The sequence below is a fragment of the Grampus griseus genome, assembly GCF_964374135.1.
Source record: "Grampus griseus genome assembly, chromosome: 6".
NCBI classification, from domain to species: Eukaryota; Metazoa; Chordata; class Mammalia; order Artiodactyla; family Delphinidae; genus Grampus; species Grampus griseus.
Window position 1 is genome coordinate 46,845,199 of NC_139000.1, and position 25,363 is coordinate 46,870,561.

The 25,363-nt window shown below is 38.5% G+C and overlaps 1 protein-coding gene across 2 annotated transcripts; it reads left to right on the forward strand.

Annotated features, from left to right (window-relative positions):
• Positions 1-9,956: 9,956 nt before the first annotated feature.
• On the forward strand, positions 9,957-20,984 carry ZFAND5 (zinc finger AN1-type containing 5). 2 transcript variants are annotated; one of them, XM_082656052.1, is made up of 6 exons: positions 9,957-10,107; positions 14,324-14,481; positions 14,908-15,019; positions 15,668-15,771; positions 18,515-18,640; positions 19,325-20,984. In XM_082656052.1, exons 2-6 carry the CDS (start codon positions 14,331-14,333, stop codon positions 19,471-19,473), a joined length of 642 nt encoding a protein of 213 aa, XP_082512178.1. In that variant the 5' UTR covers positions 9,957-10,107; positions 14,324-14,330; the 3' UTR covers positions 19,474-20,984. The 2 variants fall into 2 exon arrangements, with proteins under 2 accessions (XP_082512178.1, XP_082512179.1); XM_082656053.1 differs by lacking the exon at positions 9,957-10,107 and adding an exon at positions 12,122-12,254.
• The last annotated feature ends 4,379 nt before the right edge of the window (positions 20,985-25,363 follow it).

Below are 25,363 nucleotides of genomic sequence, written 5' to 3' on the forward strand. Positions count from 1 at the left end.
GACACAGAATAAAACAGTTGACCTTAAAGATTTCTGAGGTAACTTAGAATTTGAGGCATGATCTTCAAGATTTAGGAGCATAAAAACACTGAGTTAGACCCACCTACTGAGTGTGAATAATAGAGCAGTCTACTTGATCGCTTCACTCATTCGTTCTTCCCACAATTATTCACTGAATATTTACGAGGTGCCAGGCACTGTTCTTAGCGCAAGGGATATAGCAGGAAACAAAAGAGACTAATTCTGTGCTCTCATGGAGCTTAAAAGATAGTGGGGGGAAGACACTTAATAAAGACATAAATAAAAGTAATATATGTTTGATGTGATAGAAAATGGATATGAAGAAAAGTAAAATAGGATAAGGGATAGTAAAAGGGTATACACGTGTGCGTGTGCGTGTGTGTGTGTGTGCTCTTTTATGTGGTGAGTTGGGAAAGGCCTCCCTTGTGAGGGTGATCTTTAATCGGGGAGTCAATAAAGTGAAATATCTGGAACAAGAGCTATTCAGGTGGAAGAAACAGTAAGTAGAGAAGCGCTGAAGCAACCGAGTGCTTGGCATGTTTGAGGAAGAGCGAGGAAGCCAGAGTGACAGAAGCAAAGCAATGAAGAGTGACAGCAGTAGACGATGAGGTCAGGAGGATATCAGCTCCTCGGGGGAAGAGGCCAGATCACCCTCAATGTTGCTCTGCAGGTGCCAGCTGCAAGTTATGGAGTGGGTGGTCAATAAACATGTGTTGGAGAGACTCAGAAAGTCCATTGTTTTAATAATAAGAACAAATCAAAGAGTATATATAATTTCTTAGTTCTTCCATGAGAAAGTCTGAGGTGGAAATTTTGTAATGTATTTGTCTGATTAGAGTCCAGAACATCTTCTCCCTCCCTAGTGACCCCTGCCTTGGGGACAAAGTGCCTTCAGTGTTTTCAGGGCCACATCTCCCACCAGTCAGTTTCTGATGTTCTTATTGCTCAGATTACATAGGATGGCATGTTCCAAGGAAAATGATGACTAGTGCAGAATGAACAACATTAATAGATAAGATCCCCTGGCATAGAAATAGAAATCACTTTTAGATCAGAAAAGAAACAAACTGTTGCAAAATCAATGGCCTTGCACTGTAGCTCTGAGCTTCACAGAATTCTGTCAAGTGTAGTTTTGGTCAATGATGTCACTCCCTCAGCCACTTAGAGCTGCATTAAGCACAATTCCAGAGCTAAACTGATATTATGAGGTAAAAATTGGTTGACTCTTTTACTTGTATTTCTAGGAGCAGGCCACTTTTAGCATAATTTCTTAAGAGGAGCAATTTTCAAATGAGGTTTTATGGCAGGCTTTGTCTTGTGTTTCTTTTTGTAAGGATAGCCATAGTCTCATCATTCCCTCTCTTGGGACCCACCATCCGCCAAGAAACATGACTGATTTCCTGGTTTTCTAATCCCCTTTGCAATTTGTGACTGAATTAATAACAGCAAAAAAGTCATTCTATTTGCAACTCTAAATATATCAAGATTGCCAGACTGTTCAAGAAAAAAATGCAATCTTTGCTTTTAGATTTTTTCTTAAAGGGACATTTCATCTTTGTTGTAAGGAAGCTAATTCCAGACCACACACCAAAAAAAGCCATAAATCTGTGCAACATAGATAATGAAGTAACTTAGACTGTTGACTGCAGGTGAAACAAGGAAGAGTAGAATATTTTGTAGGCCTATTATGAGTAGAAGCAGGACATTACATTTAAACTGCATGACATTAAAAGTCAAAAAGGATAGGAACTTTTGCTGTCAGAGAGTTTGTTTGGTTTGGTTCCTCATCAGCATCCTTTGTGCCCTGATATATTAGAATGCAAGCCAAGTGGTAGGCCTCTTATCCTTTTTACCTTTTCCTGTCTCACAGGGAAAGGTACTGACCCTGTGGATAGGGTAAGTCAGCAGCTCTGACCTTACCATTTATACAGCTGGATTTATGAAAAGATATTTATTCACTGCCAGTAGTTCACAATGAAGGTCCTGCCAAAGTCCTTGGTGACCATGAGGCAGGTCATCCACTCACCTGCTCCAGGTATGATCTCCCTCACCTTTCCTCAAAATAAATAGTACTTGGACTAGGGTGACCAACCATCTAGGATTGCCCACAACTGAGGGATTGACAGGGACCTGGGACTTCTAGTGCTAAAACTGGGAAAGTCCCAGGTGAAGCAGAGGAGATGCTCCCCCTAAGATGGATGCCCACAAAGTATGAAGCAGCTCTTGACTAGGAGCTGTGGACAGTGGGCCTTGGTGGAGTTGCACTGCTCCCTTTTACCACACCCAGGGTAAGGCCTCACTGTCCAGGCCTTTGAGGAACACCATGTAGAAGTCCTCTCATTTGTCCAGTACCAGGGTAACCTCTGACAATTTCCACATTAGCAAAATGGGGATAATAATTGTGCCTACTTCCTAATTCTTCTATGAGAAATAATTAAGTTAACATTAATATGTATAAAGTGCTTACAGCAAAGCTTGGCATTTAATCAGTGCCTAACAAATGTTACCTACTGTCATCATGGTCATTAGTTTCTGGATGGGAGAGAAATGATGCAGGACTTCACACTGTAGTTGATTCTCTCCTAGTGAATCTTAACCATCTTATGCGTATTATCTTTTCAAAAGTGAAAAAGTGAAAAAAGAAAGAGAGAGGAAGGAAGGAAGAAAGGAAAGAAGGAAGGAAGAAAGAAAGAAGGAAGGGAAGGCGGTAGGGAAGAAAGGAGGGAGGGAGGGAGGGAGGGAGGAAGGAGGGAAGGAAGGAAAGAAGGAGAGGTTACGGTTAGTAAAGTCAGTTAAGATTTATCTGCTTTCTTAAAAAGTAATTCTACCCACAAGGACTGACATTTGAGCAAGGTCAAAGGCCATATGAAAAATATTTTTTTAAATGCAAACAATTGGTATTAATACATGGCATTTTCAGAATAAGTTACTGCTCTTATCAACATTGTTTATCATAGTTTAGAAATGCAAATCTGACCATCCACCAGTAGGATAATGATTAACATAAATTATGTTACATCCATACTCAAATTTTGTTAATTGAATTTGTTAAAATAAATAAGGTCAATATTTATGCACTGATATGGAAAAGATCCCCAAAGCATACTGTTGCAGAACAATATATACAGCACAATTCCATGTATGTAAACAAATCACAAAGACGTCTGTCTCTCTCTCTCTATAGATATAAGTACATGAATGCATAAAATAAGGTTTGAAAGTATAGACACATAAGTACCTAAGGATTATCTTTGGGAAGAGGAGAATGGGTTGGGGGTTGCTTGAACAGGAGACTCATTCTTATGTTAAAATCGTGTGCTGCTTGAAATTTATCCTCCAAAGAGAATATATTCATATACTATTAATACTTTGTAATTTTTTTAAATAGCATAATAAAACAGATGTAGAATAGATTTCCACCCCAAAATTCTTTTGTTATTTTCTCCTTCTTCTTTTTCCTTCATCCTCAACATACCTCCAACATAGGAAAACAAATTTGCTGTAAATGGCAAAGCATCCAAGTTACTGCAGATGAGGTGTATGGCATATAATCCACTAACCGATAATGAGAGTTGACAATAGTAAAGAGACCACAGAATTATACCCAAGTACAAATTGAAAGAAATAGCCACCCTGTTGAATATGTTTAGCAGTAAGTTCTAAAAAAAATGATGGCTGTTTTTAACCAATGGCATCCTAATAGTCATAGAATACATTTAAATGGAAGACTAAAGTTATGTTTTTCTGAGGTCTTTGCAAACTAGATAATGGTAATTATCTGGATTAAATCTTGTATCACGATTTTAGGGAGGTTGGGATGGGTTACTGTGTGAGCACATCCTTTCATAGCATTAGCATTATCAGCGCATAACCTGAATGCTGAAGATGCTGTCTAGAAGACTTCTGTGCTGGGTGGACAGCTGAAGAGGACCCTCTAAAAGTTTGTAACTATGACTAGTTTAGGAAAGGTATTACTGCATTGGAAAGGACTTGAGCCTCAAAGACTGACCTGGGTTTGACATCACTCTTCAATAACAACTATATGATTTGATATATATTACTTATCTCCTTGTACCTCTGCCCTACCTCTGTCAAAAAGCATAATCATCACTACTTCAAAGGATTATTGTAAAAATTAGAAATAAGGTATATAAAAGCACAAAGTAAGCACAAAATAAATACTAAATATATTTGCCTGAAACTTATATAGTTCCTTTAATCCTTATGCAGTTACACTGTTGTACTGGTTTTCATTTTTTTAAATAATTTATTATGAATTTCTGGCTTTTTATCCTTTTTTAAAATTCTATCTTAACTATAAGGTCAAGTGATTACAAAAGAATAAAGTTTTTAAAAACAGTTAATGAACAGAAATTTACTCATTTAAATATGCACTCAAAGAAATCATGGGGTCTTATAATTGCCAGGGGCTGAAGAAGTCATCTGGTTGAATCTAACTCCTATTGCATGAATCCTTTATTTCATACTCTACTCCTGAAGGCTTCTCAAAAAGAAGCATGCTTCTTAACCTCTAAGCCAGAAAAAAATGGGGGGAGAGAAGTCTTTTTGAAAGGAAGAGCTGGACTAGAAGAGAAGCCACAAGTGGACCTGGAGTATCAGCACCTACTTCTTTCTAGCAGAACCATTGCACCAGGTGATAGCATTTACATCTATGGAAGTGAGTGAAATCACTCTGAGAGTATGTGCAGTAGAGAAACAAAGAGTGCTTGGGTGCTAGACTTAAGGAATGCCACATTTAGAAGTTGGATAGAGAGGTTAGAACCGGCAAATGAGACTTAGGAATTGCCTGTTAGGTTGGAAGAAACTATCTAATCAGAGTTTCTATTAAGGTCACAGTTTTGGGTGAGATGAGTGATATACAAGATATACAAGTGTGGTTCACACTATAACAGGAAATATAATTATGACGTAAATTAAAAGAGGAAATGCTCCTGGAGAGCAGCAGAACATTGAACCACGGGACAGAAGGCTAGAGTTAAATTCCCAGCTCTGACTCTTACTAGATGTATGACATTGGACAGGACACATGAGTTTGCCCTGAGCCTCAGTCAACTCCTCTGCAAAAGGAGAGATGATAATACCTATCTCAATGGGCTGTTGTAAGAGTTCATTGAATTAATGTATTCGAATATACACTGTAAATGAAAAAATGTTACACAAACTCTCCTTCTACAACTTACATTCTTCCAGGACAAGGGCCCACCCTACCCATTTCTCTCTTACCAGTTTTCTGACTGAATCCTGACCACCCTGATGGTATCTACCTGCTTTCTGTGATCTTTTTCTGTTGCCTGACAGCTAGGGCCTTAGTGCCAACTGCCACTGCCCCAGCTCTGTACCATTCTAGTTGCTGTGGGGCACTTGCCAAATCACTGACCCCATTCCTGACTGTCTTTCTGGCCCACCCACCACCTATGAACCCAAGTTATGACATGCTCCAAAGTGTTGTTTCAGAGCCAACCCCACATACAACTACTGAGATTCAAATCACATACTTAACATCTATACCTAGATTGTTTGTTCAGTCACAAAGATTTCCTAAAGTTCTTGAGACCAAAGTACCTTGTGTCTTACAAAGGTGATATCCACAGCAATACATATATATATATATATATATACACACACACACACACACATAGATATTCATCGATTTCCTTCACCTTAAGTTCTTAATGTACATAAGTAATAAAGGCTTTTGTTCATTTAAACAGTCGTAAAAATTGTTTATGGTTATGATGAAAATATCTGGATTGTGTCTAAAAGTCTTCTCTAATTAGGTAAGCCATCCATGCCATTTATTTGAAGATTCTTTGATCAAGTTGTTTTCACTGAAATTAAGTATGGCTTTAACACTATCAAAAGGTCTACACAGTAATTAAATTGCTACTGTTTTATCATTTCCCCGGGGAAAAATACTCAGCCAGTCACTTGTTGAGCTAGGTCTAAAACCAATCCATTATTGGACTCACTGATATTTTAATTATTATTTAATTACTAATTATTAGAGGAAAAATTTTAAATTAAGTAATGGTATGTTCTACTCTTAATTTTTTAATTAGTTGATTTGCTCTAAATACAATATTATATCCTTTCAGCCAATCATTTTGAAAATAATAAAAATACAATTGAATCTTGTTACCTTGACCTTTGAGATCTGGGAAGGGGATAAAGAAGGAGAGAGAAGAAGGGTACTATGTGAACATCAAATGACACCTAACAGTTTTTAAAACCCCAGCAGACTTTGTGCTTCACCAAGCTCTACTCAAGCACAGAGAAAAAATGTAATACCCATGACAGGGTGTTACAATCATGCCATACATAGAAGCAATTCTTATTCCATAATGGAAAGCTCCATGTCAAACTAAAATAACTCCAGGTCTTTTATATTTTACAGTGGACTAATAACCTCTATTGCTATTTTTAAAAGATGTCAGTTTTCTACTTTCTAAGAAATTGAATTAATTTGCTCTTCTCCAATTATCAATCCCCTTTTTGGCTCATCCCTAGATTACAAAGAAAAATGTAAGTGAACTTGTAATGACTTTACCTGAATTCTTAAGCAGAATACAAACTGTTCCAACTTTCTCATATGACATGCCAGTTTGCTATAGTTAACTACTTTAAGGAAATAAGCCTAGTTCCACTGGTGATGGAGATGATTGGCAATGGAACTCAGATTTGGGTGAGTTTTCAGCATCCATTGTCATTGGTTATATGCTCCCATAGCATTCTGCACCTTTCTTTCAAAATATTTACCAGCTCATTACATATTTGCATGATAATATTGTTAACGTCCTTCTCCCTAATATGACAGTAAGATCCATGAGAACAAGGGTAAGATCAATTTTTTCCCACCAATGTATATTCCAGCACCCAGTTTAGTGGGTATCTAGAATGTAGCAAGTGTGCAAAACATTTTTATGGAAAAAATGAATAAAAAAATAATTGAGTTAGTATTATTTTCAAGGAGTATTTAGGAATGGATCAGTACCAGTCACTTGGTATGTTCCATGTAATGAAATTCTACAAAAGGTATTTTTTGAACAATCAATAACACCACATTTTGAGCACACACCACTTTCTCCGGTATTTTTTGCAGAGGCTGATTTTAACCTTCTCTGATGACCATGGTGACAGCCCTTTTGCATACTATATTAAGAGCATTCTGCTATATATTTTGTGTTCTATAGTTTGTCTTTACAGACCAACTGATAATTTAGAACACCAAAACAAAAACAAAAATACTCCCTAGAAGCATATCCCCTAATCTGTTACACCAGAAATATGAGAAAAAAAAATTTTTTTAACTTTTTCCCTTCACATGGTGTGAACATCTGATTGAGAGATCTCTTACAGCATGGTGGGGTAAGTCAGTGGTTCTCAAACTTGAGCGTGCATCAGAATCACACGGAGAACCTGTTAAAACACACATCACTGGACAAACCCTCAGAGTTTGTGATTCCATAGGTCTGGTGTGGGGGCCTGAGAATCTGTATTTCTAACAAGTGCCCAGGTGATGCTGATGCTGCTGGTCTGGGGACCACATTTTGAGAACGACTAGTGTAGGTGCTGGAAGGGTAACCTGCTAAAACTAGGTTCAATACCAGGTATATTCCTGGTTGAAATAGTCTCATAGAGAAAATTATAAATGGTTGGTAGAGAAGACAAGTTATCAGAAGGGGCTACATTTTATGCAATACATTATTAAATAACCAGCTTGCCTTATTACTTAGCTGGTTTTTTTTTTTTCTTTCAATTTCACTCCTTCAGGAATTATCGTTTCACCTTTTAATAACTAAAATGGGAGGAGGGGGAAATCTCTAAGTTATTTTTGTCCTCAGTAAGAACCACCTCCATTGATTCCCTGTCCTTTAGCGCCGCAAGGGAGTCACTTTATCACTTAACTGTAAAAAATGGATATATAGTACCTATCTCAGTGAATTGCTGTGAGGATTAAATGAAACCCTAAATGAAAAATACTTAGCCCCCCAAATGGTCTGTAAATGGTAGCTGCTATGTTTTTACTAATTTGTCTACTCACTCAAGAAAGTAAATTTCAATGGTCCTGGGACCAGTGTCTGAAACTATCAGTGTATGAAACTATCAACACTTATATTTCTAACACTTTAATTGCCTACAGCAATAACTCTAAATCGCAAAGAAAAATGTTCAGTTATGTTCTAGGGATTCCACTTACTGTGGCAGAGAACTGTTTGATTTGGAAATTTTGGCACAGGGCACCAGGACAGCATTCTCCCAAATACACAAAATTATAAAGAAGAATCACCTGGAGTACTACTTAAATATTCAAGTTCCTGAGCTCCACCCCAGACTACCAAAACTATCTCCAGGGGAAAGTCCTAGGTGATTATTTAAAAGTAAACAATTATTCCAGGTGATTTTTCTTATCACCAAGTTTGGGAAGCAACGAAGGGACCTCTCACTCCAGTCTAATGGTGGCTATTAGAAGCCCTAAACATCGTTTCTATTTATTCATTAGGCCATTGTTTACTAGAAAATTTCCTAAGTCCTTTCTGTCTTACTACTTGTGTTTTTTGAGTTGAACTAAAGTCACCTGGCGAGGCCAGCTGCAAGTGGGTTTTTTTGTTGGTGCTTTGAAAAGCTTCTCAGTGTTTTTAGTTAACTCACCCTTTCAAACTAGTCGGGGCCTGTGCCTCATTTTTGAATTGCCCCCTTCTGAACTTCCTCCTGCAACGTCTCCTTTTTGATCTCTCCCTCGGGTCTAGCTTGTTTGTTCCTTAACTTCATCTCGGGTAGAACATTTGGTGCTTTCCCAGTTCACGAGGCTCTGCTGGAATAGTCCATTTCCAGGGATTTTACAGGCTGGCCAAAACAGTTTGCTCAGAACGGTGTCGCCGGGGCCGAAGACGGGCAGCAAGTCGGCGGAGCACTTCCTGACTCTGCACAACCATCCGTGACCTTGGGCGAGCGAGCGAGGAAGCGAGCGCCACCCGCCCCGCTCCTTCCTGGGAGCATCAGGGGCAATGCTCAGGCTGGACTTTAGACCCGAAGGCGAGTGTGAGGGAACCGGACGGGGGAAACTTCATAAACAGGCGAGAAGACCCAGAAGCTAAACAGCAGTTCATTTTCTCTTCTTGAGCCGAATCCTTCTAACACGTTCTTGTTGGGTGGGGAAGGGGTGGGGAGTAAGGAGGAAAGGGAAATGTCTGCCAAAGGCTTTAGACAAAGCGCGAGAACTCAGATGGCGAAAAGTCGGCTTTACTGAGAAAATCGGAAGGAGAGAGGCTGAGGGCGGACAATCGGGTTAAAAATAGAAACGCATCCTCCACAGGACTACTTCTTTCCAACTCCACCCTGGGGCCAGCAGCCGAGTCAGTGATTCGGCTCCGCGCATAGGTAGCACGCTCAGGCTCGGCCCCGCCTCCCCGGCCGGGTGACTGGAGGCGGAGGCGCGGCGTCGAGCACGTGACGTCAACGCGCTCCCCGCCGCGGCCGCCGTCGGGGTTTTCGCTGACGCACAGACCCCGCACCCCCTCCCCTTTCCCTCACTGCCTGAGCGCCGGGTGGAGAGGACGCGTCAGTTGACTGGAGCGCAGGCCTACGTGCATCTCCTTTTGGGGTTCGTCGTTCCCTGGAGCCGCACACCTTCCCCGGCAGTAGCAAAGCGACAGAGAGCGCCATCCGCGGGCCCTTGCGGCGCCCAGGCCTAGCTGCGCGCGCCCCGCTCGCCCTCGGAGTTGGCCAAACCCGCCGCTGGTGGAGGCGTGAGGCAACGACGGGCCGGCGGCGCGAGCAGCGTTAGCCGCCGCGGCCTTCGGCCCTCCCTCCGCCTCCTTCTCCGCCCCCCCTCGCTTCCCTCCTCCCACTTCCCGAGCTCCGGCGTGTCCCGGCCACGCTCGGTGCTGCTGCGGGAACAAAGGAAGACCCCGCGGCGGCGGCGCCACCTCCGCCTGCGGCTCTGACCCGCTCCCGGCCCGCGGCGGCGGCGGCGAATTCAGGGCTTCCGGCTCGCCCCTCCGTGAGGGCTCGGCCCGGTCCCACCGCGCCGGCGTCGCGCGCCAGCCCGGTTCCTGCCGCCGAAGGGTGAGTAGCACGGGGCTTGGGGAGGGCACCCGGCTACTCGTGGTCGGCCGGGGTTGGGAGTGAGGGATTCGGGCGCCGCGGGCCTCCGACGAAGGCCGAGTGGCCAGCGTATGGCGGCGTCCGGGGGAGGAGAGCCCGCCAGCCAGCTCAGGAAGCACAAAGACGGAGGCGGCATTCTGCCGTCGAGGCCGGAGGCCTAGTTCCCTGTGCCCCGGGCTCACTCGCACACTCATGGTCGGGGAAACAATGCCCGGCGTGCGGCCTCCGGGGTTTCGAGCTCTGGGCCTCCCTCGAGTCCGTCGCGGCCGCCTTCCGCGGTGGCGCCCGGCGTGGGCGGCCAAACCCGGAAAGACAAAGAGGCGGTCGCGGCGGCCGCGCCCCCAGCCCCTTGCCCGCCGCACCCCCTATCTCCGCCTCCTCGGAGGGGCCGTTCAGGGTCGGGGGTAGGCGCGGGACCGGCAGGGTTAGGGGCCGGCTTGGCCTGCGGAGCTGCTGTTCTGCATGACTCAGTGGTTTTTGGAAAAGGCCCTGCAGTGCTTTCCTGAACGAGGCCTTTGCTTGAAAGGGCATGGCGGTAGGGATGGGGGACCAGTGGGACCCGAACTTGTTTTATAATCCGCTGGAACGTTGGGTGAGAGGGGTCTTCTCTGTCGTGTTTTAGTTTTACCGATGTTGCTGCGTTTCTCGCCCGAGATGCCTTTCATGAAGGAAATGGAGCACCTTCTCCTTTGTTTCGTGCATTTAGGCTGAGGAACATGAAATTCTTTACTCGCTTTCCACGCACTCCGTGGAGCTGTGTTTTGGGAAAAGGTCCGGGTTATCTTTATTGAATGACTGCCTTCTAATAATCTAGTCTAAGGGCACATTAGGGTAAAGTAGTATATAGGTCATAGAGCCACTGTTCTTCAGCTTGGCCATTCAGGTAATTTACAGACCTTTTAAAAAATCTAAATGAATTTTATTTTACTCCTTATTTTTAAAAGTAGGGTTTTAGAACTGAATTGGTGAAAATACTGCAATTTCATTTTTCAAGTTTTTCTTTTAAAAATGTCCCCCTCAAAAAGATGTTTAATTCTTCCCTATTTTCTGTCTCTCAGGGCCGGTATTAAGCCTGAAAAGGAGCCTTTAAAATCACACTAATGTCCATTTAGGAAAAGGGAACTGAGATCTGGAGAGTAAGGGCTTGCCCAAGGTCACTGGCTTAGAGGTAGATTAGAAACTAGAACTCTGGTCTCAACTCCAGGTGGGCAGGCATTCTTAAACGTCTTTTAACATTTTGTGCACCTGAGAGAAGTAAATTCCATAGGCATGAAAACCTTTTTTATTCATATTTGAGGCTGGAGAATTTTTCAGTTACATGCTCCTGTCTTTTTGGTTTTGATTTTCCTACGAATTATAGGAAGCCACAAACTGTAAAAAAAAAAAAAAAATACACATTTCAGCTATAAAAACTATAAAAATAAACATTCTAGCTATACTGATAGAGCTGACATGATGAATGCTCAAGTTTCTAGCAACTTTAAAGGTAGTAAATAATAATGGTATTGTATTTTTCTAAAATACAAGTGGGGAAACACAGTACCTAATGGCACTCATCCCCGACACCCACCTCAAAAAAAATTGCCACTGATCATGAGGATTCTTTCTGCCTTGATGCTCTTCGCTGTGCTTGGTTTTTATAAACAACCCTGACCATTTGGCTTCATGAGTGATTAATGATGCTTGCATTTTCTAGATTTAATGTGAGATCATTCCCTGTGTTAGAAAAAATCTAGCAATCTTAATGGCATCTTTTTGTTTTGTTTTCTTATATGAGCGCTGCATCCTTAATTCTTGGGGTTGTGTAGGAGTTGGCAGGCTCTGAGATAAAAATAGAAGCTGATTTCAGAGGCCTCTGTTGACTAGGCTTTATGTGAGAGCCTCCATCCCGCTCACCCTGTCACATTGCAGCCTTGTGACAGGCTGAAGCGCCCGCCCATGTGATCTAAGCTTCTGAGAAATATTAAGGCAAGCTTTGCTCTTGCGGTGGCATTTAAAAGCTGGCTTTCGGGGGGGGGGGGAGTCTACAAGATGAGATGCCATGTAGAAGACTGATGTCCCAGTGTCTCTTGTGTTTCAGTTTGGAGGCTGTTTATCGTGACTTGAAGGTAGATGTGTTTTCTGAAGAAAGGTGGAATACTTTGCATGTGAAATCATTGGGTGAAATTCCCACCCCCATTTATATAAACAAAAGATTTTAAGAATCAGATTAATATTAATGTGGGTTGACTTTTAGGCCAATTTACTTTTAAAGCCACTGTTAGATGACACTAGAAGTTAGTATAGCAAGTGAGCTAGTGTAATTCTTAAGCTGGCTTCAAGGAATGGCCCTGCTTTTTGTGCAGGGCAAAGATTCACATACTTTGCATGGTAGGCATGCAAATACACTGTTATTTGAAGCATTTTTTGTACATGTTATACTCAAAATTTTAAAAACCCAGCTGAAAGTGTTTATTAATAAACTTCCTAAGTGATGTTGAAATGTTTACACTACCCTGATCCAAAATGAGTCAGCTAAATTCCACTTACTATTTAAAGAGATAGTGTCAACTAAATTAGTACTATTATCTGAAGTAAGTTGCAAGTATTGGTCACTTTCTGTACAAGTTTGATTGGCTTGAGGTATTTTCAAGCTTGAAATATAATGGCTTTTTGCTAACAAAAGGAAAGATTACTATCATTTAGATTGTTGGAATAATTGACAGGATTCGGGCCAGGTCAAGTTTGGTTAGTCCTCTTCCCCCCTTTTTATAATTTTGGTAAAAAGTGTTAATACTTGTTAAAACATTGCTTTTAATAACTCACTAAAGAGTGTATCCTAGTATGTGGTGGTTGAAAAAAGCAGTATGAAATTCTAGGAAGTAACAAGCTGTAGCTGAAAGTACTTTCCTGCACTTATTTGAAAAGTTCATAACTTATAAGTCACCTTCATAGTCAACATTAAGGTACAGTTAAAGGAGAATGACCAGAATTATTGCACATAATCTCCCCTTGATAAAATGCTCTGAAATACGCTTTTGGTACATTCATACATAATTTAAAGGTGACATGGAAACCTTCCAGGTTTTTAATTTTTTTTCTTAAATATTTATGTCTGTTAACTCAGGAAATTTTACTAAATTTAGCAAAACATTACTGTTTGTGCTAATTTTAAGAAGGCTTCTGGAAAAGCAAGGGTATGCTTGCTATATAAAGCTCTTTCTGGTAACCTAGCATTAAATATTAACCATTACTAAAGGTTGTGTGTATTGCTTTATTTTGCCATATTGAAATTGAGCTTGGAAAGGTTTCATTATTTTCTGTCATGAGGCAGACAAGTGCTTGTTAAAAGTTTTAATAGAGCCGTTGGCTGAGAAATCTATGGCTAATAATTTGTACATTATAGGTTTCTAGGCACTGACTTTAAAGTATACTCAGACCCAGATTTCTCATGTCAAATGTAGAACAAAAGGAATTTCTTAAGCAGCTTTTTCCTAAATTCTTAAAGAACTTCACTTTTTGGTGCCAGGGTAACAGGAAAAGCTAGATGATCTACCAGCTCTCTTTTCAGTCTTCTGTAAAGGTGTTGCAGCATTTAAAAAGTACAGATGCTCTGCCCCGTAGCAGAACTGAATTACTACAGGGCTCACGTATGTTCAGATGTTAGTTTTAAGAAAGCTCTAGAGCTACATCCAATATACAGCTAGTTTAAAGAACAACTAGTAGATATGAAGAGTCAGTAGTTAATTGTGATTATTTGAAATAATCTGCCTGTAGTGTAGGAGAGTAGAAAGTGATTTAAAGATACCAATTGCCAAAATTGATTTAAACATAATTCTGGTATCGGGAAGGGTGACCTTTTCACCAATTACAGAAACAGTGACAGGTAAAATAATACATTTTAATGTTTAATGATAGAATTTTTTGTCCTAAAAATGTGAAGTCATGATAGTTCATTGTTTATCAAGCTAAAACAGTTCCATTCATGTCCCTTGTTTTATAAAGGCAACAAAATATTCATAATTTAGCCTACTCTCTTAAAGATTAACACAATTGGGGGCTTTATTAGAAACAGACTCAGTGTTTAGAAATGACAAAGGTACAATAATGACTATCATACTAATTTTAGTGATTTTTTTTTTTTTTTTTTTTTTACTACATGCTAGTTTCTAAAATTTTTGTTTTGTTTTGTTTACAGGAGAAAAATGGCTCAGGAGACTAACCAGACCCCAGGGCCCATGCTGTGTAGTACAGGATGTGGCTTTTATGGGAATCCTAGGACAAATGGAATGTGTTCTGTTTGCTACAAAGAACATCTTCAGAGGCAGCAGAATAGTGGCAGAATGAGCCCAATGGGTAAGTTGGTTCCAAGAAATAACCCATTTGAAGACCTGGTGGACAGAAAATATAGAACCAAGAGTTGGGCCCTAAGACTGAGAATGAATCCTGAAAGTCCAAGGAGAGAAGACTCGAGAAAAGCTTGAAATTTAAAGCAATAGTAGCCCAAGTACTTGGAATGACTACATGAGGAATGAGTGACTGTCTACAAGCATCTTCTAGCTTTTTCATTTTTGTTTTTGAGTACATGTACTCACTGGATATGACTTTTTAATATATTTTTTTTGTTGTTTGGATATCACTTAAGTGTAAGATTCTGCAGCACAGTGAAAGTACTTAAGTCACTAATCTAATTAAATGCAAGTATTTGTTACTTATTAATAGTTTTGGTAATGAGTGTTTGTAGTGTTGCTTTGTTTCTTACCAATCCTTTTTTCTAAATAGGGACAGCTAGTGGTTCCAACAGTCCTACCTCAGACTCTGCATCTGTACAAAGAGCAGATGCTAGTTTAAACAACTGTGAAGGTGCTGCTGGCAGCACATCTGAAAAATCAAGGTAAGATTAAACATTTCTGGGTTTTTATAATAATACAGGGAGGAAATAAAGATAAATGACATTATAATTATGAATGTTAATAAATAATGATGTATTACATCATACGTATTGCCTTATAATAAGGATGTTAATACATTAGATGCCCTTGGCTTTACATGTGTTGCACAATTGGTGATTATTCCAGTGTCCTTTAATATATGATCGTGTAGGTCATTGAGTAAAGCTATGTATTAACAACGCACTCCTGAACAACCTCAAGGATACTGTGTTGAGATGCTGTGCTTTTATTTCCTTGTAATTGAGGCGTAATAATTGTAGAGAATGAGGCTCTGCAGACTATATTGTAATGCCACGTAAGGCATTCTGGCAAAGCTACCCCTTTTGCCCTTAAACAAATCACAGGCACAGCTAAAAATTTCTAGTTGGCTATAATAGAACATCGTAACCTATATAAATATGCAGGCTTGAATTGATGAGCCATTCATCAAATTGCTTTCCTTATTCTCATCCATCTGTGCTGGGCATCTTGTTTAGATTATTTAGCTCCATTTGATCACATTGGAAATAATATATGTTGAACTGACAACTTCTTATCTTTCCAAGAAGTACCCTTAACATCTTTAAAAATGTTTGCTTGAACTTAAATAGAAATGTGCCTGTGGCTGCCTTGCCTGTAACTCAGCAAATGACAGAAATGAGCATTTCAAGAGAGGACAAAATAACTACCGCGAAAACAGAGGTGTCAGAGCCAGGTATGCTTTTTGTTTAATACTAGTTCAGTTCTGGATTTGGTAGTACGACAAAGGGTTGGTGGAGGGATTCTTTCCTTCCCATTGAAGGACCAAAGAGGAGAGAGAGCTATAAAATAGAGGCCAAGCAAACCACTATCTTTAAAGTACCTTGAAGTGTAAAATAGTCACTCTTTAATCTCTTCTTCTCTGCCCATCCCCCCTTGCCCCTGCATCCACAAATCAGCAAAGTTTATAATATGAAGACTGAAAATGTCAAGAATTTAATGAACTGTTCACCAATATATTTTAAAAGTATCTAAATCATTAAAGAAGGTATTGTTCACAAACGGAAGAAATTATACGGACTAAATTCCAAAGCTGTGGAGAAAAATTCAATAATCAAAAGCATTAACTATTCAGTCTTGATATTGTCAATACTGTAGAAAATACTCAATCAAAAGAACATATCAAACACTAAAAGAAACTTTTGAATTGAAGAAGTGTGGGATCCCTATGGGAGTTTAAAAACTCAGTGTGGAAAGGCATTTTGGTTTTCATTAGTTAGTGACTGAGTCTATGCTGAACTTACATAGCACAACCAGAAGTGCTTTAATGTTGCCAGAAGATTGACTTGTTTGATTTATCTGCGCTAGACCCTGGAACAATGATCTATATACTCTATGGTGCACATAGTGCATTTGATCAATTCATGATTTCCTGGTATAGTGTTGACTGAACACAATATAAAACTTTATTGTGAGCTAATAGTGTCAGTGGATGTGTAATCTGCTTTGGAGGCTTGCTTTTGTACGTAGCCGAGCTTATGTGAACCATATCACTCTTAATTGATACATTTAAGATGAAAATTCTTAAGTTGGGCAGGTGAATCCATATTTGGTATTTTTAAGTTAAGTTCCATCCTTATGAAAAACTGACCAAATTAGTATTTGTGAGGCTTTTGTTCTGTTTCATTTGTTTTTGTTTTTTTAAAACACAAAATGACACTGACCTTGGAACAATACTCTTTCGGATTAGTTCTGTAGCTATTCTGTGCATTTATTATTTCTTAGTAGGCGTTCTGTAGTTCACTGCTCTGTCTTTTCTGTATCATTTTTCTCTTCTTGACTGACCCCCGCCCCTCTTCCCTGTATGTTTTAGGAACCACTGTCCAATTTTCAGGTGTGGCCAAGGAAATATAGCTGTCACCTCCCCAGCACTATTCCACAGATTGTTCTTTACTGTTATACCATCAGGAAAAATTACATTAACATTGCCATAGTAGAGTATTAGGAATAAGTAGTAGCTAGAATATTACTGTTGGTCTAATATTAGACTGTTAATCTCACTGGATATATTACTAATGCAAATGAGTTATAAATTTGGAGGTAATTTTACAGTACCTATTAAACCAATTGGTTTGGATTTATGCTGATAGCATTAGTGTTGACCTATTGTTAGGCAATAATTTTAGTATTGTATACGTTAATTTGCTATTGGGGTTTGGATTAATATTAAAACTCAGCTTATAGTGCTTCTGGTTTCGCTGAGTTTTATAAAAGTAGAATTAAATTTTGCTGTTTTGTTTTCAATAACCTGGTGGTAATGTGAACTTTAAAAGAGTAATCTGCAATTTTATCTTTATATTGACAAATTCCATTGATGTCATGAGTAAACTTAAAACTTAGATCTTTTAGGTGGAGAAACAGGGACTTTTAAAAGTAGGTCATATCTCTTACTGTCCAAATTTCATACCCATTTTATTTTTATTTTTTATTTTTTATTTTTTATTTTTTTGCGGTACGCGGGCCTCTCACTGTTGTGGCCTCTCCCGTTGCGGAGCACAGGCTCTGGACACGCAGGCTCAGCAGCCATGGCTCACGGGCCTAGCCGCTCCACGTCATGTGGGATCTTCCCGGACTGGGGCACGAACCCGTGTCCCCTGCATTCGTAGGCGGACTCTCAACCACTGCGCCACCAGGGAATCCCCATACCCATTTTAGATAAGTATCACAAAGTAAATTACAGCTGTGCTATAAAAATTCTTGTTTTGCCTCTGGAATCCTTAATAGTCTAAAATCAAAGCTTCACAAGTACTTACACTGTCCTAAAGACAACGTTGCTGATATTTCAAGTTTTTTTTTTTTTTTAATCCTGCAGGTTTTCTATGTAAGACAATATAAAGCACTTATTAAAATGGCACAATAATAATTGTGAAATTTTGGAACCTAAAGTTAATTAGGGGATTAATGACTTGGGTTTTACTTGTCAAAATTTATTGGGTTTATCTACACAATTTTTCTTTTTTCTATCAGTATAAAAGCAAAATGACTTTATAGCTAATTACCTCAGAAGTTGGTAACCTTATTTCCTGAATTTGAACTGCCCTAATTTAGAAGTTTGCATTTAGGCAATTGGAATATGGAAAAACTGAGCAGATGACCACATCTCTCAGGTCTTTAAAATTTAGAATTAGGATTTTGTTTGCCAGGACTAGAGTGAGTTTAAAGGAATTTGAGTGGAGTGATAATTTAATAAAATTTACAGGAGCAAGTGGTATTATGTTAATTGGCAAGAAATTCTCAGATTTGAAAGAAGTTCTGATATTAAAGTAGAAGATTGTTTTTAAAGTACATGTTTTCAAGAAAGACTTCTTAAACATTTTCAGGAAGAATCTTACTGTTTCTCTTGTTTTGTTTTGGTCTGGTCTTAGATAATTATCAGCCAAACAATTGACAGACTTCTAATTTTTACCCTTGTTTTTCAGTTGTCACTCAGCCCAGTCCATCAGTTTCTCAGCCCAGTACTTCTCAAAGTGAAGAAAAAGCCCCTGAGTTGCCCAAACCAAAGAAGAACAGATGTTTCATGTGCAGAAAGAAAGTTGGCCTTACAGGTATTCAGGGAGCTCCTAGTTACTCCCTAAGGGACTGGTCAGTCTTACACATAAAACAAAATGCCCGACTTTGAAGAATAGAAAGTTTCCAGAGTAGACTGGAAAGAGGACAGTGAAGAGAAGTCGAGTTTGATTTCCATTGGTTTGTCTAATCATATGAAACCCTTTCCTAACTTCAGGCCTTCTGAATTACTTTCCTTTATCGGATTGATAAAAATTAATCCCTTTTGATTCTTTCCTTTGTTCTGTTCTCCTGGGAAAAAGATAGCTGAATTAAATAGTAAGCACCTACTTTGAACCAGGCACAAAATGTTCTAGATACTTTTTAATTGTTCTCCTTTAAATCTCAGAACTGTATGTGGTTGTCTTTTCCTAGCCTTCACTTGAGGAAACATTACCCAGTTAACATACGGTAGGACTAGAATTTAAATTCAAATCAGCCTGACTCCAGAGCCTGTGTAATTTCTACCCTGTTTGGTACCTACAGGAGTTTATGGAAGGATAGTTACTTAAATTTCTCACCATGTCAGAGGAGGTTAAGAGCACTTTCAGTTTAAAGTGACAGACTCTTTAATGTTGCAAAGAGTCATGAAAATCTGCTTCCTTTTCTGTATTGACTAATGCTTTTGTTTCTTTTAATTGCTACAAGTTCCCAAGTGACTCTACTTCCTCTTGTATGTACAGGGTTTGACTGCCGGTGTGGAAATTTGTTTTGTGGACTTCACCGTTACTCTGACAAGCACAACTGTCCATATGATTACAAAGCAGAAGCTGCAGCAAAAATCAGAAAAGAGAATCCAGTTGTTGTGGCTGAAAAAATCCAGAGAATATAAATTACTACTTGTGAAGAGACTGATAACTTTGTTTTTATTTTAATATATCGTAGGAAAACATTAAAGAGCAGATGCATGGCCATTTTCCTTTGATGTTCTCCAGAGTTTTACTTTACACTTGTCTGTCTTATAATTGATATTTTAGGATGTGTGGGTGTTTGTTACAGGCAGAATTGGATAGATACAGCCCTACAAAATGTATATGCCCTCCCCTGAATTAAATTGGATGAAAATCTGCACAGCAAGTTGAAAACACAGATAATAGGGACAAAATTTAGTTCCCTTGTGCCAAACAAAGTACGTGAAATATCTGCATGTTTGCAGCATATCTGCCTTTGAGAATGTAATCAAGGTATAATCTCTGGCTAGTGTTACGTGCCTGTATTTTTTTTTTTTTTTTAATGGTACACCAGAAAAGGACTGGCAGTCTACTTCTACCATAAACTTTACCCTGTTAATTTCCACATTTTCCTTGGAAGCGGGAAGAAAGCTATAAAGAAAGCTATCAGACCTTTCCGTGAAACCAGTGTTTTGGTGCCATATGTAAGCCTGGCTAATTGGTCTTCTAAAAGCTGTCAAATAAGACATTCTTTGGAAGGTACACATCATAACTGGTTATAAAGAGTAAAACAGATCAAGCCAACAGGGTCTTGAGCTATCTTTGAAGCTTATCATGCTGGCCTGCACCAGAAGATGTCTGCATTACTCTCATTGCTAACAATATTGTGTAGCACAGAACTGCACTAAGATTAATTTGTCTACAAGAAGAAGTTAAAACTCTACGTTTGGTTTTCACATATAGCAGCTCTATTGAGTAACATGCATCTGAATTTTAATTTGCAAGGGTATCTGAATAGTTAATTTTTCATGTGCATATTTTGTTGAATTGTTTTGGTTCAAGAAAGAATGTTTAAAGCTTTTTTAAAGACTTCAGTTCTTAATGTAACTGTACCCTTCTGCATGGAAAATCATAACCAACATGGCTGCGGTAGACTTCTTAGTGGTATCCAGCACCACTTGCAGAGGGCTGCTTTATCATATTAATTGTACTTGGGTGTAGGACTCTAGTGTTCTTGGGTGTATTGCATGGGCTGCATTATCTACAGCATTGTACAATAACAACTAGAAGAGGCAGTATACTTCACTGATGCTTGTCTGGTAATATCACTTCTGTGTTATAATGGAAGGTTTTTTGTGATGTATGAAACTTGTGTTTTTTATATATAAATGCGTATAGTTAGATTGGTGTCGTGGTAATGCCTGTTTTCATCTGTAAATAGTTAAGTATGTACACGAGGCACTACTTCTGATTTATTGCAGTGTTCAGTCTTAGTTTTTACTTTTACTCTTAAAGCATTCAGTTTTGCTTTCAATTTTATGTACCTTAGTTCTGAGTTAGATCTGCAGATGTGTACAGATAGTTCATATTTATGTATTGCACATAATCATGCTATTCAGCATTGATGCTGTATTGTATTATGTAAATAATAAAAGCCATGTACAGAGGGAAACTTCCACTTGTTCATTGGGTTTTTAAGCCATAGTTAGAAATCCTAAAGGGGGATAATTAGAAAATGTTTCATATTGAACGTTTTAGTTGCATTTGTAGACTTTGCATGGCTATATTGTAAATTTTTTTCCATTGCCATCCCTGAACATGATATATTCAAGTGAGAGCCATGAGATGAGTGTTGTAAAACATCGTAAGTGTGGTACATAATAGGCAATTTAATTTTGAAGAAATGAATAGGCACTTTTAGGGTTAAAACAGTCTTAGAACTTAGGTCATAATTTTTCAATCCTCCTATCTCCCTTTTCCTTTTTTTTTTGCTTTATAAATGACACTTTAGGCATGACAGTGTGTTTACAACAACAGACATAGTCTTGTTTGGGGATTGGTTCTAATGTTGAGATGGACCCGTGGGCTTGGTCTTTGCAGGTGTCACGTGAGATAATAAAGAATAAGGGATAACGACATGCTGACTTCCAAAAAGCAGAACCATGACTTCACAGTGATGGGAGTTTGAAATGGAAATACCCAGATGATTCACTATCACCTGTCACAGTATTTTGAGTGCTGCTACTTTTGCTTCAGGTGAGCGGAAATGTATACTATATGAAGTATGATGAGGGTAGTGTCTCCTGAAATATGAAGGATATTGAATAACCAAAATTGAGTTGAAAATTATGGTATTTAGAAGGCAAACTTAATTTTTATTCAAAGTTTAAATAAGACTTATTTTCCCTCAGTGCTACCACTGTCAGACATTTGCTTAATAAATTTTTAAACCTTAAGGTTTTGAAGTCCAAGAGTGGTACGTTGGGGATAAAGAAGACTTACATGGGAAGATGATGGACCTTTCGACTTCATTCTGTAGTGGTCTTTGAAATAAGTAGCATGAGATTGTGGTAATAAATGTTTCCATAATCATTTCTTATGAGAAACACTAATTTAGAACATATTTGGACTTAAGGATTGGATTTGTCTGGAACATTGACCGGGGAGAAGGGATCAAAGTGTTAAGGCAGCTAGGAAGATTCAGTTCTACCTAGACTCCTGTATTCAAACCTGAATGTTTCTCAGGCAAGACTATAAGTGAGTATTATCTTTGGAATGTACACTGAGATATAAAGCATGTCAAGAATGTATCACGTTTCATTTTGCACATGCCCACTCCAGAAATGTTTTGAGAGGACAGACACTGATGACATGAATTAGCTACATGGCCTAGGACTAGTCCTTTTATTAAGTCTATTCTTCAGTGGGCTTTCTCTGCAAAACTAGGGCCTCTGGTTTGAGGGGAAGTGTGTTTCCCACAGCACGAATTTGAAAAGGAAAAAATTTGAGTGGAATGGCATATTGGTTAAGAAGATAGTGGACCCTAGGACCAAGTTTGATCTGTAAATAAGGATGGTAAAAATGCATGGCACATAGTGTTCCCTATTAAATTTTTTAAGGACTTAATTTTAGGTTCACAGCAAAACAGAGGTAAATACAGAGATTTCCCATGCACTCTCTTCCCCCACACATACATAGCTCCTCTATTACCAACATTTACCACTAGAATGGTACATTTGTTAAAACTGATGAACCTATATTGACGCCATAATCACCCAAAGTCCATAGTTTATAGTTCACCGTTGGTGTTTTCTGTGCGTTTGGACAAATCTATATTGACAAATCCATCATAGTATCATACAGAATATTTTCACTGCCCTAAAAGTCTGCTCTGCCTATTCCAACACCCCAGCCCCTGACAACTACTGATCTTTTTACTGCTTCCACAATTTTGCCTTTTCCAAAATGTCATACAGTATGTATGTAATCTTTTCAGATTGGCTTCTTAAACTTAATAATATTCACTTAAGTTTTTTCCATGCTTTTTCATGGCTTGACACCTCATTTCTTTTTAGTATTGAATAATCCATTTTCTGGATGTGTCACAGTTTATTTCCATATACGTACTGAAGGATATCTTGGTTGCTTCCAAGTTAGGGCAATTATGAATGAAGTTGTTAAAAACATCGGTGAGCAAGATTTGTGTGGAATAAAGTTTTCAACTCCTTTGGGTAGATAGTATGGTAAGAATATATTTGGTTTTGTAAGAAACCACCAAACTGCCTTCCAAAATGTGTACCATTTTGCATTCCTACCAGCAATGAATGAGTTTCTGTTGCTCCACATCTTCACCAGCATTTGGTGTTGTCAGTGTTGTGGATTTTGTCTAATCTAATAGGTGTGCAGTTAAATCTCGTCACAGTAACATGATGTGGAGCATCTTTAGTATTCTTAATTTGCCATCTATCTGTATATCTTCTTTGGTGAGGTGTCTGGTAAGGTCTTTGGCCCATTTTTAATCAGGTTTGTTTTCCTACTGAGCTTTAAGAGTTCTTTGTGTATTTTGGATAACAGTTCTTTATCAGATGTGTCTTGCAAATATTTTCTTGCAGTCTAATTTGTTCTCTTGGGCTATTATTAATTTTAATGTCCTAGAGTAATGATTTCTAGAACTTGAAAGAATTGTTTGATAACAAGATTGGTTACATTAAGTTGTATAATGAAAAGGTAAAGATCTGTAACTTTAAAACTTTCAGTTTAAAGTGATTAGAATCATTCTTTTCAGTTGCCTTAAATGAAGTTCTTTGCAAGTAACTAAAAATGGGCAAACGTCTACTAAGTAATAGCAACGTATTAAGCATACTACTGTTATGATTGTATTTGAATTGGTAATACATTCACAGGGTTCAAAAGTGAATTTATTGATATACATTGAGAAGCAAAGCCTCTCTCATCCTGTTGCATATGCCCCATTCCAAAGGTACATTTTAGGTAACTGTCATAACTTGGAAAGTTTATCTCCTCCACATCGTGTAAACATTTGTGTGCAGAGCCTTAATTTGACTCTCATTTGCTTAATTATTTGAATTCAAAGTTCTCATAGTGATTTTTGTTCATAAATTTAGCTTATAGTTTTGGAGAGAATGATGGGTGTGGTTTCTGATTGATTAGCAGTAAGATGATATAGCCTTTAACTACATAGATGGGTTTCCATGGGTGAAATAGCATGTTGTTAATGAAAAGTAATTTGAAATTTGATAAAGCAGTTTCTTATGTTTGTACAGTCTGCTTTAAAGCAAACGTACATGTACGACAGAATACAAAAGTGTCATTTAATGGTTATTACTATTTTCACACACAAACTCTGGCTTTTAATTCATATAAAAGCAAAGAGCATTGTTTTGTGTTTTCCCCTAGAGTACATTTCTGTTCTAGTCCTAGAAGTAAAAGTTAAACCATTTTGTGGCATAAATGTAAGACTCAATTTTGTCTACAACTAAGTGCTACTTTCCTTTTTAGTATATGTACTGACTTGCTATTGTATTTCACATGTGACACTTAAGTGAACAGCAAGATGACAGAAGTTATATGTTATTTTCTAGTTGGTTAAAAACCTGTTTTGAATATATTCTTTCCTGATGGTTTTGACTGAAATGATCACCACAGAACCTCAGATTGTATGTATGTGAAATCATCGATAACACGAAGGCTATTCAGGAATTAGGGTAATCTATTAGTCTGCTCAAAAATTAATAAGAAATCTTTCTAACACATTTCTTAAATTTTAGTTGAATGCAGGAACTGTTCACAAAACAGCAATTACTTAAGCCCTTATTCTTTTAGAGCTTACAAATCAGCCAGAAAAAAATATAACCAAACTAGCCTAGATGAGCTCAAACACTAGTGTCTGAGTAATTTCTCAGATTGATTTTGTGTGTATAATCCATGGCAAATTAAAAAATGGTAGCAAATTCTTCCTATATGTTTCTGTTCTCTCTTGCCTCCCCATTACTAAAAATGCATTCAAACATGAAAATTAGAATACCATGCAAATAAATATGGTTTAGATTTTTTTAAAGCATTTCTTTTTAAACTTGTATGCACCCTGGTGTTCTCGTTCCATGTCCACCCCTATGAGAAAAGTACTTCTTACTAGGGTGATGTTTCTTAAGGAAACCCTCCCTAGACATAACCCCATGTACTTAGAAATATCACCCACATACTAAAAATATTTGGCTTCTAATGTTGTCTTGCACTAATTACTACTGTAAAAGTAATTCTGTAAAAATTATAATACTTAAATATGAATAGGTAATATGCCACCCCACCCATTACCCATTAGCATCTGTGTTATATTTAAATGCCTGCTAAAATTATCCATGTTTGCACATTTTTCATTTTTAGTTATTCTGTGGATTATTTGGTTGGCATGAAAATTAGTGAATATCTATGACAGCATAACCAGTTTTTTCAGTGGCAAGATTGTATATCAGGTGACAAAAATATGAGACTTCAGAGATTTAACAAAGTAATAATACCTGTTAGGAAAAA

Bases quoted from the DNA above. Each gene is read 5' to 3' on its own strand.
- ZFAND5 (XM_082656052.1), top strand. From the start codon at position 14,331: ATGGCTCAGGAGACTAACCAGACCCCAGGGCCCATGCTGTGTAGTACA. The intron at 14,482-14,907 runs GTAAGTTGGTTC...TTTTCTAAATAG, and splicing joins TGGCAGAATGAGCCCAATGG to GGACAGCTAGTGGTTCCAAC. The intron at 15,772-18,514 runs GTATGCTTTTTG...CTTGTTTTTCAG, and splicing joins AACAGAGGTGTCAGAGCCAG to TTGTCACTCAGCCCAGTCCA.